The following is a 16,108-nucleotide window of genomic DNA, read 5'->3' as shown; positions in this document are numbered from 1 at the left end:
AACTGCTGAAGACGGCTAAATAGCTTATCAAATGGCTAACCTAGACTACCTGCACTGAACATGAACTTTTTTGAACTAACTATCTTGCACTGGACTCCATGGCCACACACTGGACTCCATGGCCACACACTGGACTCCATGGCCACACACTGGACTCCATGGCCACACACTGGACTCCATGGCCACACACTGGACTCCATGTCTATTATCTATCCTGTTGTCTAGTCACTTTACCCCTACCTACAGTATACTGCTGTTACTGTCTATTATCTATCCTTTACCCCTACCTACAGTATACTGCTGTTACTGTCTATTATCTATCCTTTACCCCTACCTACAGTATACTGCTGTTACTGTCTATTATCTATCCTTTACCCCTAACTACAGTATACTGCTGTTAGTGTCTATTATCTATCCTTTACCCCTACAGTATACTGCTGTTACTGTCTATTATCTATCCTTTACCCCTACCTACAGTACACTGCTGTTACTGTCTATTATCTATCCTTTACCCCTACCTACAGTATACTGCTGTTACTGTCTATTATCTATCCTTTACCCCTACCTACAGTATACTGCTGTTACTGTCTATTATCTATCCTTTACCCCTACCTACAGTATACTGCTGTTACTGTCTATTATCTATCCTTTACCCCTACCTACAGTATACTGCTGTTACTGTCTATTATCTATCCTTTACCCCTACCTACAGTATACTGTTGTTACTGTCTATTATCTATCCTTTACCCCTACCTACAGTACACTGCTGTTACTGTCTATTATCTATCCTTTACCCCTACCTACAGTACACTGCTGTTACTGTCTATTATCTATCCTTTACCCCTACCTACAGTATACTGCTGCTACTGTCTATTATCTATCCTTTACCCCTACCTACAGTATACTGCTGCTACTGTCTATTATCTATCCTTTACCCCTACCTACAGTATACTGCTGCTACTGTCTATTATCTATCCTTTACCCCTACCTACAGTATACTGCTGTTACTGTCTATTATCTATCCTTTACCCCTACCTACAGTATACTGCTGTTACTGTCTATTATCTATCCTTTACCCCTACCTACAGTACACTGCTGTTACTGTCTATTATCTATCCTTTACCCTACCTACAGTATACTGCTGTTACTGTCTATTATCTATCCTTTACCCCTACCTACAGTATACTGCTGTTACTGTCTATTATCTATCCTTTACCCCTACCTACAGTATACTGCTGTTACTGTCTATTATCTATCCTTTACCCCTACCTACAGTATACTGCTGTTACTGTCTATTATCTATCCTTTACCCCTACCTACAGTATACTGCTGTTACTGTCTATTATCTATCCTTTACCCCTACCTACAGTATACTGCTGTTACTGTCTATTATCTATCCTTTACCCTACCTACAGTATACTGCTGTTACTGTCTATTATCTATCCTTTACCCCTACCTACAGTATACTGCTGTTACTGTCTATTATCTATCCTTTACCCCTACCTACAGTATACTGTCTATTATCTATCCTTTATCCTACCTACAGTATACTGTCTATTATCTATCCTTTACCCCTACCTACAGTATACTACTGTTACTGTCTATTATCTATCTACCCCTACCTACAGTATACTGCTGTTACTGTCTATTATCTATCCTTTACCCCTACCTACAGTATACTGTTGTTACTGTCTATTATCTATCCTTTACCCCTACCTACAGTATACTGCTGTTACTGTCTATTATCTATCCTTTACCCCTACCTACAGTATACTGCTGTTACTGTCTATTATCTATCCTTTACCCCCTACCTACAGTATACTGCTGTTACTGTCTATTATCTATCCTTTACCCCTACCTACAGTATACTGCTGTTACTGTCTATTATCTATCCTTTACCCCTACCTACAGTATACTGCTGTTACTGTCTATTATCTATCCTTTACCCCTACCTACAGTATACTGCTGTTACTGTCTATTATCTATCCTTTACCCCTACCTACAGTATACTGCTGTTACTGTCTATTATCTATCCTTTACCCCTACCTACAGTATACTGCTGCTACTGTCTATTATCTATCCTTTACCCCTACCTACAGTATACTGCTGCTACTGTCTATTATCTATCCTTTACCCCTACCTAGAGTATACTGCTATTACTGTCTATTATCTATCCTTTACCCCTACCTACAGTATACTGCTGTTACTGTCTATTATCTATCCTTTACCCCTACAGTATACTGCTGTTACTGTCTATTATCTATCCTTTACCCCTACTTACAGCACATTGCTGTTACTGTCTATTATCTATCCTTTACCCCTACAGTATACTGCTGTTACTGTCTATTATCTATCCTTTACCCCTACTTACAGCACATTGCTGTTACTGTCTATTATCTATCCTTTACCCCTACCTACAGTATACTGCTGTTACTGTCTATTATCTATCCTTTACCCCTACCTACAGTATACTGCTGTTACTGTCTATTATCTATCCTTTACCCCTACCTACAGTATACTGCTGTTACTGTCTATTATCTATCCTTTACCCCTACCTACAGTATACTGCTGTTACTGTCTATTATCTATCCTTTACCCCTACCTACAGTATACTGCTGTTACTGTCTATTATCTATCCTTTACCCCTACCTACAGTATACTGCTGTTACTGTCTATTATCTATCCTTTACCCCTACCTACAGTATACTGCTGTTACTGTCTATTATCTATCCTTTACCCCTACCTACAGTATACTGCTGTTACTGTCTATTATCTATCCTTTACCCCTACCTACAGTATACTGCTGTTACTGTCTATTATCTATCCTTTACCCCTACCTACAGTATACTGCTGTTACTGTCTATTATCTATCCTTTACCCCTAACTACAGTATACTGCTGTTAGTGTCTATTATCTATCCTTTACCCCTACAGTATACTGCTGTTACTGTCTATTATCTATCCTTTACCCCTACCTACAGTACACTGCTGTTACTGTCTATTATCTATCCTTTACCCCTACCTACAGTATACTGCTGTTACTGTCTATTATCTATCCTTTACCCCTACCTACAGTATACTGCTGTTACTGTCTATTATCTATCCTTTACCCCTACCTACAGTATACTGCTGTTACTGTCTATTATCTATCCTTTACCCCTACCTACAGTATACTGCTGTTACTGTCTATTATCTATCCTTTACCCCTACCTACAGTATACTGCTGTTACTGTCTATTATCTATCCTTTACCCCTACCTACAGTATACTGCTGTTACTGTCTATTATCTATCCTTTACCCCTACCTACAGTATACTGTTGTTACTGTCTATTATCTATCCTTTACCCCTACCTACAGTATACTGCTGTTACTGTCTATTATCTATCCTTTACCCCTACTTACAGCACATTGCTGCTACTGTCTATTATCTATCCTTTACCCCTACCTACAGTATACTGCTGTTACTGTCTATTATCTATCCTTTACCCCTACCTACAGTATACTGCTGTTACTGTCTATTATCTATCCTTTACCTCTACCTACAGTATACTGCTGTTACTGTCTATTATCTATCCTTTACCTCTACCTACAGTATACTGCTGTTACTGTCTATTATCTATCCTTTACCCCTACCTACAGTATACTGCTGTTACTGTCTATTATCTATCCTTTACCCCTACAGTATACTGCTGTTACTGTCTATTATCTATCCTTTACCCCTACCTACAGTATACTGCTGTTACTGTCTATTATCTATCCTTTACCCCTACCTACAGTATACTGCTGTTACTGTCTATTATCTATCCTTTACCCCTAACTACAGTATACTGCTGTTACTGTCTATTATCTATCCTTTACCCCTACAGTATACTGCTGTTACTGTCTATTATCTATCCTTTACCCCTACTTACAGCACATTGCTGTTACTGTCTATTATCTATCCTTTACCCCTACAGTATACTGCTGTTACTGTCTATTATCTATCCTTTACCCCTACTTACAGCACATTGCTGTTACTGTCTATTATCTATCCTTTACCCCTACCTACAGTATACTGCTGTTACTGTCTATTATCTATCCTTTACCCCTACCTACAGTATACTGCTGTTACTGTCTATTATCTATCCTTTACCCCTACCTACAGTATACTGCTGTTACTGTCTATTATCTATCCTTTACCCCTACCTACAGTATACTGCTGTTACTGTCTATTATCTATCCTTTACCCCTACCTACAGTATACTGCTGTTACTGTCTATTATCTATCCTTTACCCCTACCTACAGTATACTGCTGTTACTGTCTATTATCTATCCTTTACCCCTACCTACAGTATACTGCTGCTACTGTCTATTATCTATCTCGTTGCCTAGTCACTATATTCCTCCTGTCACTAGTTCTATTTTTTATTACATTTAGTATCTTTATCTTTAATATCGCATTGATGGAAAAGGAGACATAAGTAAGCATTTCACTGTTAGTCTACACTTGCTTACGAAGCATGTGACAAATATAATGTGATTTGATTGATCTGATGTCTGGACACTAACCTCCGCTGGCGTCGGTGAGCTCAGTGCGTCGTAGGAAACCCAGGTATCCTGTTCTGGCCCAGACAGTCTGCGTGTCTCCAAAGCTCAGCTTGGTGTTGAAGTGGTCCGCATGCAGAGCATCCTCTCCATACACCGTGTAGTAACCTGTTGCATTGTGGGGGCTGCTCACCCACACCTGATACAATAAGATGGAGAGGTGTTAGCAGAGAGACAGGGGAAGATTATATATATAAACTCAGCAAAAAAAATAAACGTCCTCTCACTGTCAACTGCGTTTATTTTCAGCAAACTGAACATGTGTAAATATTTGTACGATCAGAACAAGATTCAACAACTGAGACAAACTGAATAAGTTTCACAGACATGTGACTAATATTAATTGAATGTTTCCTCGAATAAAGGGGGAGTCAAAATCAAAAGTAACAGTCAGTATCTGGTGTGGCCACCAGCTGCATTATTAAGTACTGCAGTGCATCTCATGGCCTGCACCAGATTTTCCGTTTCTTGCTGTGAGATGTTACCCCACTCTTCCACCAAGGCACCTGCAAGTACCCAGACATTTCTGGGGGGAATGGCCCTTGCCCTCACCCTCCGATCCAACAGGTCCCAGACGTGCTCAATGGGATTGTGGTCCGGGCTCTTCGCTGGCCATGGCAGAACACTGACATTCCTGTCCTGCAGGAAATCCCACACAGAATGAGCAGTATGACATTGTCTTGCTGGAGGGTCATGTCAGGATGATCCTGCAGGAAGGGTACCACATGAGGGAGGAGGATGTCTTCCCTGTAACGCACAGCGTTGAGATGGCCTGCAATGATAACAAGCTCAGTCCGATGATGATGCTGTGACACACCGCCCCAGACCATGACGGAGTCTCCACCTCCAAATCGATCCCGCTCCAGAGTACAGGCCTCGGTGTAACGCTCATTCCTTCAACGATAAACGCAAATCCGACCATCACCCCTGGTGAGACAAAACCGCGACTCGTCAGTGAAGAGCACTTTTTGCCAGTCCTGTCTGGTCCAGCAACGGTGGGTTTGTGCCCATAGGCGACGTTGTTGCCGGTGATGTCTGGTGAGGGAGGACCTACCTTTACAACAGGCCTACAAGCCCTCAGTCCAGCCTCTCTCAGCCTTTTGCGGACAGTCTGAGCACTGATGGAGGGATTGTGTGTTCCTGGTGTAACTCGGGCAGTTGTTGTTGCCATCCTGTACCTGTCCAGCAGGTGTGATGTTCGGATGTACCGATCCTGTGCAGGTGTTGTTACATGTGGTCTGACACTGCGAGGATGAACAGCAGTCCGTCCTGTCTTCCTGTAGCACTGTCTTAGACATCTCACAGTACGGACATTGCAATTTATTTCCCTGGACACATCTGTAGTCCTCATGCCTCCCTGCAGCATTTTTATTACACCTTTATTTAACCAGGTATTTATATATATATATATAACCCTTTATTTGGAGACTTTTATCTCCCTCACCAACTTCAAACATCAGCTATCTGAGCAGCTAACCGATCGCTGCAGCTGTACATAGTCTATCGGTAAATAGCCCACCCAATTTACCTACCTCATCCCCATACTGTTTATATTTATTTACTTTTCTGTTCTTTTGCACACCAATATCTCTACCTGCACATGACCATCTGATCATTTATCACTCCAGTGTTAATCTGCAATATTGTAATTATTCGCCTACCTCCTCATGCCTTTTGCACACATTGTATATAGACTCCCCTTTTTTCTACTGTGTTATGGACTTGTTAATTGTTTACTCCATGTGTAACTCTGTGTTGTCTGTTCACACTGCTATGCTTTATCTTGGCCAGGTCGCAGTTGCAAATGAGAACTTGTTCTCAACTAGCCTACCTGGTTAAATAAAGGTGTTCTCAACTAGCCTACCTGGTTAAATAAAGGTGTTCTCAACTAGCCTACCTGGTTAAATAAAGGTGTTCTCAACTAGCCTACCTGGTTAAATAAAGGTGTTCTCAACTAGCCTACCTGGTTAAATAAAGGTGTTCTCAACTAGCCTACCTGGTTAAATAAAGGTGTTCTCAACTGGCCTACCTGGTTAAATAAAGGTGTTCTCAACTGGCCTACCTGGTTAAATAAAGGTGTTCTCAACTAGCCTACCTGGTTAAATAAAGGTGTTCTCAACTAGCCTACCTGGTTAAATAAAGGTGAAATAAAAAAATTAATAAAAAATTTAACCAGGTATTTATATATATATATATATATAACCCTTTATTTAACCAGGTATTTATATATATATATATATAACCCTTTATTTAACCAGGTATTTATATATATATAACCCTTTATTTAACCAGGTATTTATATATATATAACCCTTTATTTAACCAGGTATTTATATATATATAACCCTTTATTTAACCAGGTATTTATATATATATAACCCTTTATTTAACCAGGTATTTATATATATATAACCCTTTATTTAACCAGGTATTTATATATATATAACCCTTTATTTAACCAGGTATTTATATATATATAACCCTTTATTTAACCAGGTATTTATATATATATAACCCTTTATTTAACCAGGTATTTATATATATATAACCCTTTATTTAACCAGGTATTTATATATATATAACCCTTTATTTAACCAGGTATTTATATATATATAACCCTTTATTTAACCAGGTATTTATATATATATAACCCTTTATTTAACCAGGTATTTATATATATATAACCCTTTATTTAACCAGGTATTTATATATATATAACCCTTTATTTAACCAGGTATTTATATATATATAACCCTTTATTTAACCAGGTATTTATATATATATAACCCTTTATTTAACCAGGTATTTATATATATATAACCCTTTATTTAACCAGGTATTTATATATATATATATATATATAACCCTTTATTTAACCAGGTAGGCTAGTTGAGAACAAGTTCTCATTTACAACTGCGACCTGGCCAAGATAAAGCAAAGCAGTGCAGCACAAACAAGTTACACAAACAAACGCACAGTCAATAACACAAAATAAAATAGACAAATCTATGTACAGTAAATGTAGAAGAGTAGAGAGGTAAGACAATAAATAGGCCATAGAGGCAAAATAATTAAAAGTTAGCATTAATACTGGAGTGATAGATGTGCAGATGATGAATGTGCAAGTAGAGATACTGGGGTGCAAAAGAGCAGGAAGATAAATAACAATATGGGGATGAGGTAGTTGGGTGTGTTATTTACAGATGGGCTGTGTACAGGTGCAGTGATCTGTGAGCTGCACCCAATCTGTGAGCTGCACTCCAATGGAGTGTTGTATGGCATTGAAGCTCATTTTGGAGGTTTGTTAAACAGTGTCCAAAGAAGGACCAGATGTATACAGAATGGTGTCGTCTGCGTAGAGGTGGAATAGAGAATCACCAGCAGCAAGACCAACATCATTGAAAGAGTCAGCACAAAAGAGTCAGCACAGAAAAGAGTCAGCCCGAGAATTGAACCCTGTGGCACCCCCATCGAGACTGCCAGAGGTCCGGACAACAGGCCCTACGATTTGACACATTGAACTCTGTCTGAGAGGTAGTTGGTGAACCAGGTGAGGCAGTCATTTGAGAAACCAAGGCTATTGAGTCTGCCGATAAGAATGCCGTGATTGACAGCCTTGGCCAGGCCGATGAAGACAGCTGCACAGTACTGTCTTTTATCGATGGAGCTTTGGATGTCGTCCAGGACCTTGAGCGTGGCTGAGGTGCTCCCATGACCAGCTCGGAAACCATATTACGTAGTGGAGAAGGTACGGCGGGATTCGCAATGGTCGGTGATCTGTGTTGTTAACTTGGCTTTCGAAGACTTTAGAAAGGCAGGGCAGGATGGAACTTGCAAAGTTCCTGAAATTTTCCAGATTGACTGACCTTCATGTCTTAAAGTAATGATGGACTGTCATTTCTCTTTGCTTATTCGAGGTGTTCTTGCCATAATATGGACTGTTACCAAATAGGACTATCTTCTGTATACCACCCTAACCCTAGCCCATGTTACAACACAGCTGATTGGCTCAAAAGCATTAAAGAAAGAAATTCCACTATTTAACTTTTAACAAGGCACACATGTTAATTGAAATACATTCCAGATGATTACCTCATGAAGCTGGTTGAGAGAATGCCAAGAGTGTGCAAAGCTGTCATCAAGGCAAAGGGTGACTACTTTGAAGAACCTCAAATACATTTAGATTTGTTCAACACTTTTTGTTTACTACATGATTCCATATTGTGTCATTTCATAGTTTTGATGTCTTCACTATTATTCTACAATGTAGAAAATCGTCAAAATAATGAAAAACTCTGGAATGAGCAGGTGTCCAACATTTTGACTGATATTGTATACTATCTATCCTCCAGGGCCATACATAGTCATATAGTAATGATCATCTGCCTCATAGTAGGACAGATAGAGGACATATAGCCATGTAATATGACCTGTAGAATTTGTCTCACCTCTCCCAGGTGGGAGTCTCCTAGAGGTCCTTTGGTCTCTGTGTTGGCGATAACCACCTTCACCCCAGGAAGGATCTGATTAACAGAACACATTGTTACTACGGTAACCCTAAATTTCACCCCAGGCAGGATCTGGTTAACACAACACATTGTTACTACGGTAACCCTAACCTTCACCCCAGGCAGGATCTGGTTAACACAACACATTGTTACTACGGTAACCCTAACCTTCACCCCAGGAAGGATCTGATTAACAGAACACATTGTTACTACGGTAACCCTAACCTTAATCCCAGAAAGGATCTGGTTAACACAACACATTGTTACTACGGTAACCCTAAATTTCACCCCAGGCAGGATCTGGTTAAGACAACACATTGTTACTACGGTAACCCTCACCCCCAGGTAGGATATGCTTAATACAACACACTGTTACTACGGTAACCCTCACCCCAGGTAGGATATGCTTAACACAACACATTGTTACTATGGTAACCCTCACCCCAGGTAGGATCTGGGTAACACATCACATTGTTACTACGGTAACCCTCACCCCAGGTAGGATCTGGGTAACACATCACATTTTTACTACGGTAACCTTCATCCCAGGTAGGATCTGGGTAACACATCACATTGTTACTACGGTAACCTTCATCCCAGGTAGGATCTGGGTAACACATCACATTGTTACTACGGTAACCCTCACCCCAGGTAGGATCTGGGTAACACATCACATTGTTACTACGGTAACCTTCATCCCAGGTAGGATCTGGGTAACACATCACATTGTTACTACGGTAACCCTCACCCCAGGTAGGATCTGGGTAACACATCACATTGTTACTACGGTAACCTTCATCCCTAGGTAGGATCTGGTTGACACAACAATCAGATAACACAGTGCAGACACTAAATATTTCAGTCCAGTATAATATAAGAATCTATCCATGAGGTAGGTGTCTTACCTTGCCAGACTCCATGAGAGACAGACTGTGTGGAGAGCCTCTCTCTACCATACGAACCCTGGTGATATCACACACACAATAACTGTTATTAGTCAACCAATAACACATCAGATTACACAACACAACATTAGCCAATCAACTGATTTGTTTTTGTAATTCAGGTCTTAAGGCCTTCCCGGATATAAAGACCTATATAATATAGTCCTGGACATAAATACCTATATAATATAGTCCCGGACATAAAGACCTATATAATATAGTCCTGGACATAAAGACCTATATAATATAGTCCTGGACATAAAGACCTATATAATATAGTCCTGGACATAAAGACCTATATAATATAGTCCTGGACATAAAGACCTATATAATATAGTCCTGGACATAAAGACCTATATAATATAGTGAGGTAAAGGTGAGGTGAGTGGAATCATACCTTTCATGTCTCAGAGCTCTCATGTCCAGGTAGACTGTGGTAGGGTCTGGTCCTGACGTACCCTACAGAGACGGACAGGTGTGAACAACACAGGGAGAGACAGAGAGCTGGTTCTGACCATGACAGACCTGATGCTTCAGACCCAGTACTGAATGGCGGGAAAGTGGAAGCTGATGATATCGCTGCGATGGGAGAGTTATTGACAAAGCAGGGAGACAGACAACAAAACAGCCATCTATACAGCCAGGTAAACAACCATCTATACAGACAGGTAAACAACCATCTATACAGACAGGTAAACAACCATCTATACAGACAGGTAAACAACCATCTATACAGCCAGGTAAACAACCATCTATACAGACAGGTAAACAACCATCTATACAGACAGGTAAACAACCATCTATACAGACAGGTAAACAACCATCTATACAGCCATCTATACAGACAGGTAAACAACCATCTATACAGACAGGTAAACAACCATCTATACAGCCAGGTAAACAACCATCTATACAGACAGGTAAACAACCATCTATACAGCCAGGTAAACAACCATCTATACAGACAGGTAAACAACCATCTATACAGACAGGTAAACAACCATCTATACAGACAGGTAAACAACCATCTATACAGGCAAGTAAACAACCATCTACACAGCCAAGTAAACAAATATCTAAATGGCCATCTATAATACAGCTGATGGGGTCATGATGGGGGCTGCACCAAACGATTGATATATTACAATAATTGATTAAGTTTATGTTGTATTAATTGAATGGGAAGGGCTATAAGACCCTCCCCCACTACATTTAGAGGGTCCTGGAGAACAGATTAGCAATATATATATATTCATTATAAGGTTTAATACTGGTCCACAGTTCTTTTTTAGTCTCTGCCTCTTATAAGAAACGGTCTGAGAGATGTGCGTGTTATTGCAGTCAAAACAGGGTGTCTGTGAGAAAACAGAACCCTGCAGGCGAGTGAAAGAGATAAGAGACTAGTCAGACATACCACTATAAAGTAACTTAGGGAGTGGAAAATGACTGCTGAGCCCTTAGAAAACTCTGGAACTATTGCTCTCTCCTGCAGGTTTGTATAACTGTATATGCATGGGCTTGGTCTAATGAGGAGAAGGTGTTGATGTAGGCAGTTACATCACTAGGGGTTGACTGCAAGCACATTAAAAGCAACTTGGACTTTTCCTATTTTGCAGAACTCAGGAGAGACATCAGTTGTATGTGTGATGTTTTACTTCTGTCTACAGCTGTATTTTGATTCAAATTGTTATGATTTACAAGAACTCAGGAGAGACATCAGTTGTATGTGTGATGTTTTACTTCTGTCTACAGCTGTATTTTGATTCAAATTGTTATGATTTACAAGAACTCAGGAGAGACATCAGTTGTATGTGTGATGTTTTACTTCTGTCTACAGCTGTATTTTGATTCAAATTGTTATGATTTACAAGAACTCAGGAGAGACATCAGTTGTATGTGTGATGTTTTACTTCTGTCTACAGCTGTATTTTGATTCAAATTGTTATGATTTACAAGAACTCAGGAGAGACATCAGTTGTATGTGTGATGTTTTACTTCTGTCTACAGCTGTATTTTGATTCAAATTGTTATGATTTACAAGAACTCAGGAGAGACATCAGTTGTATGTGTGATGTTTTACTTCTGTCTACAGCTGTATTTTGATTCAAATTGTTATGATTTACAAGAACTCAGGAGAGACATCAGTTGTATGTGTGATGTTTTACTTCTGTCTACAGCTGTATTTTGATTCAAATTGTTATGATTTACAAGAACTCAGGAGAGACATCAGTTGTATGTGTGATGTTTTACTTCTGTCTACAGCTGTATTTTGATTCAAATTGTTATGATTTACAAGAACTCAGGAGAGACATCAGTTGTATGTGTGATGTTTTACTTCTGTCTACAGCTGTATTTTGATTCAAATTGTTATGATTTACAAGAACTCAGGAGAGACATCAGTTGTATGTGTGATGTTTTACTTCTGTCTACAGCTGTATTTTGATTCAAATTGTTATGATTTACAAGAACTCAGGAGAGACATCAGTTGTATGTGTGATGTTTTACTTCTGTCTACAGCTGTATTTTGATTCAAATTGTTATGATTTACAAGAACTCAGGAGAGACATCAGTTGTATGTGTGATGTTTTACTTCTGTCTACAGCTGTATTTTGATTCAAATTGTTATGATTTACAAGAACTCAGGAGAGACATCAGTTGTATGTGTGATGTTTTACTTCTGTCTACAGCTGTATTTTGATTTACAAGTGCACATTTTGAGTGTTCCTTATTTGTTAAGTACCGTAATTGCTGGCCTATTAAGCCTGAATATAAACCGCACCCACTGAATTATTCAAAAATATGTATTTTGTACATAAATAAGCCGCACATGTCTGTAAGCCGCAGGTGCCTACCGGTACATTGAAACATGTCTATAAGCCGCAGGTTCCTACCGGTACATTGAAACAAATGAACTTTACACAGCCTTTAAACGAAACACGGCTTGTAACAAAAATAAATAGGCTTTAACGAAACACGGCTTGTAACAAAAATAAATAGGCTTTAACGAAACACGGCTTGTAACAAAAATTAAAACAGTAGCCTACCAAGAAAGTCATTGGTCACCATCTTCCTCCTCCTGTGCACTGAAACCACTGAAGCCATCTCCTTCGGTGTCGGAGTTGAATAGCCTCAGAATTGCTTCATCCGATGTTGGATCGTTTTCATTGTCGCTCTCGTCACTTTCATCCGGAGGCAAATACCCCGCTGAGCTCATGCTGCCCCCTTCAACACGCAGCAGTCCAGCCTTTCGAAACCCGTTGATGATAGTGGATTTTTTGACAATGCTCCATGCTGTCAGGACCCACTGGCAGACTTGACCATAAGATGCACTTCGCCTGCGGCCCGTTTTAGTGAAGGATTTCTCCCCACTTGTCATCCAAGCCTCCCACTGAACACGGAGCGCCACCTTAAATGCACGATTTACACTGATGTCGAGTGGCTGCAAATACTTTGGGCCATCTGCTTTTCTTCCCTCTGAAAGCCTTTGTTGTCTTTTTGCACTGAGTCAGTTCCTCACGCTGCTGTTTCCAACGTCTTATCATCGACTCATTAAGGCCAAGCTCCCATGCAGTAGCTCTATTTCCTTTTCCAACAGCCAGATTTATCGCCTTCAACTTGAAAGCTGCATCATATGCATTTCTCCGTGTCTTTGCCATGATGAGTGTGACAAAATACTACCGTAATCAGAATGATGGGAAGTTTGAGCTCGATTTACGTCACATTATGTGACGGTGCTCAGTTTTTTGGCGGCATGAATCTTGTGAAAGCGGGAAAAATCCATAAATTAGCCGCGTCATTGTATAAACCGCGAGGTTCAAAGTGTGGGAATAAAGTAGCGGTTTATAGTCCGGAAATTACGGTAAATAAGAGCCCAGAAAAGTGGAACCAACACAGCCAAGTAAACAGCCAAGTAAACAGCCAAGTAAACAGCCATCTACACAGCCATCTAAATGGCCATCTACACAGCCATCTAAATGGCCATCTACACAGCCGTCTATATAGCCAAGTAAACAACCATCTAAATGGCCATCTATATAGCCAAGTAAACAACCATCTAAATGGCCATCTATATAGCCAAGTAAACAACCATCTAAATGGCCATCTATATAGCCAAGTAAACAACCATCTACATGGACATCTACACAACCATCTACATGGACATCTATACAGCCAAGTAAACAACCATCTAAATGGCCAAGTAAACAACCATCTAAATGGACATCTATACAGCCAAGTAAACAACCATCTATATAGCCAAGTAAACAACCATCTACATGGACATCTATATAGCCAAGTAAACAACCATCTACATGGACATCTATATAGCCAAGTAAACAACCATCTACATGGACATCTATATAGCCAAGTAAACAACCATCTACATGGACATCTATATAGCCAAGTAAACAACCATCTACATGGACATCTATATAGCCAAGTAAACAACCATCTACATGGACATCTATATAGCCAAGTAAACAACCATCTACATGGACATCTATACAGCCAAGTAAACAACCATCTACATGGACATCTATACAGCCAAGTAAACAACCATCTAAATGGCCAAGTAAACAACCATCTACATGGACATCTATACAGCCAAGTAAACAACCATCTATACAGCCAAGTAAACAACCATCTATACAGCCAAGTAAACAACCATCTACATGGCCATCTATATAGCCAAGTAAACAACCATCTAAATGGCCATCTATATAGCCAAGTAAACAACCATCTAAATGGCCATCTATATAGCCAAGTAAACAACCATCTACATGGACATCTACACAACCATCTACATGGACATCTATACAGCCAAGTAAACAACCATCTAAATGGCCAAGTAAACAACCATCTAAATGGACATCTATACAGCCAAGTAAACAACCATCTATATAGCCAAGTAAACAACCATCTACATGGACATCTATATAGCCAAGTAAACAACCATCTACATGGACATCTATATAGCCAAGTAAACAACCATCTACATGGACATCTATATAGCCAAGTAAACAACCATCTACATGGACATCTATATAGCCAAGTAAACAACCATCTACATGGACATCTATATAGCCAAGTAAACAACCATCTACATGGACATCTATATAGCCAAGTAAACAACCATCTACATGGACATCTATACAGCCAAGTAAACAACCATCTACATGGACATCTATACAGCCAAGTAAACAACCATCTAAATGGCCAAGTAAACAACCATCTACATGGACATCTATACAGCCAAGTAAACAACCATCTATACAGCCAAGTAAACAACCATCTATACAGCCAAGTAAACAACCATCTACATGGCCATCTATATAGCCAAGTAAACAACCATCTACATGGACATCTATATAGCCAAGTAAACAACCATCTACATGGACATCTATATAGCCAAGTAAACAACCATCTACATGGACATCTATACAGCCAAGTAAACAACCATCTACATGGACATCTACACAACCATCTAAATGGACATCTATACAGACAGGTAAACAACCATCTATACAGCCAAGTAAACAACCATCTATATAGCCAAGTAAACAACCATCTACATGGACATCTAAATGGCCATCTATACAGCCAAGTAAACAACCATCTACACAGCCATCTTTACATCCAAGTAAACAGCAATCTAAATGGCCATCTATACAGCCATCTAAATGACCATCTATATAGCCATTTAAATGGCCATCTATACAGCCATCTAAATGGCCATCTATACAGCCATCTATATAGCCATCTAAATGGACATCTATACAGCCATCTAAATGACCATCTATACAGCCATCTAAATGACCATCTATACAGCCATCTAAATGACCATCTATACAGCCATCTAAATGGCCATCTATACAGCCATCTAAATGGCCATCTATACAGCCATCTAAATGACCATCTATACAGCCAAGTAAACAACCATCTATAGGGCCATCTAAATGACCATCTATACAGCCAAGTAAACAACCATCTAAATGGCCATCTAAATGGCCATCTATACAGCCAAGTAAACAACCATCTATACAGCCATCTATACAGCCATCTATACAGCCATCT

General features: G+C 39.6%; 1 protein-coding gene across 1 annotated transcript in view; it reads right to left on the bottom strand.

The window, feature by feature from the left end:
* dip2a (disco-interacting protein 2 homolog A) overlaps window positions 1–16,108 on the bottom strand; it is a 299,931-nt gene that overhangs the window by 9,841 nt on the left and 273,982 nt on the right. Inside the window, exons 32-35 of the mRNA XM_065019803.1 lie at window positions 10,434–10,495; window positions 9,998–10,055; window positions 9,033–9,107; window positions 4,549–4,723 (exon numbers count right to left, since the gene is read on the bottom strand). Of these exons, the coding sequence (XP_064875875.1) occupies window positions 4,549–4,723; window positions 9,033–9,107; window positions 9,998–10,055; window positions 10,434–10,495 (370 nt within the window). The remainder of the gene's footprint in view (window positions 1–4,548; window positions 4,724–9,032; window positions 9,108–9,997; window positions 10,056–10,433; window positions 10,496–16,108) is intronic.

Source organism: Oncorhynchus nerka, linkage group LG1 (assembly GCF_034236695.1).
Source record: "Oncorhynchus nerka isolate Pitt River linkage group LG1, Oner_Uvic_2.0, whole genome shotgun sequence".
Taxonomy (NCBI): Eukaryota; Metazoa; Chordata; class Actinopteri; order Salmoniformes; family Salmonidae; genus Oncorhynchus; species Oncorhynchus nerka.
The sequence above is the reverse complement of the archived record's forward strand: the minus strand, read 5'-3'. Positions and strand labels throughout refer to the sequence as shown.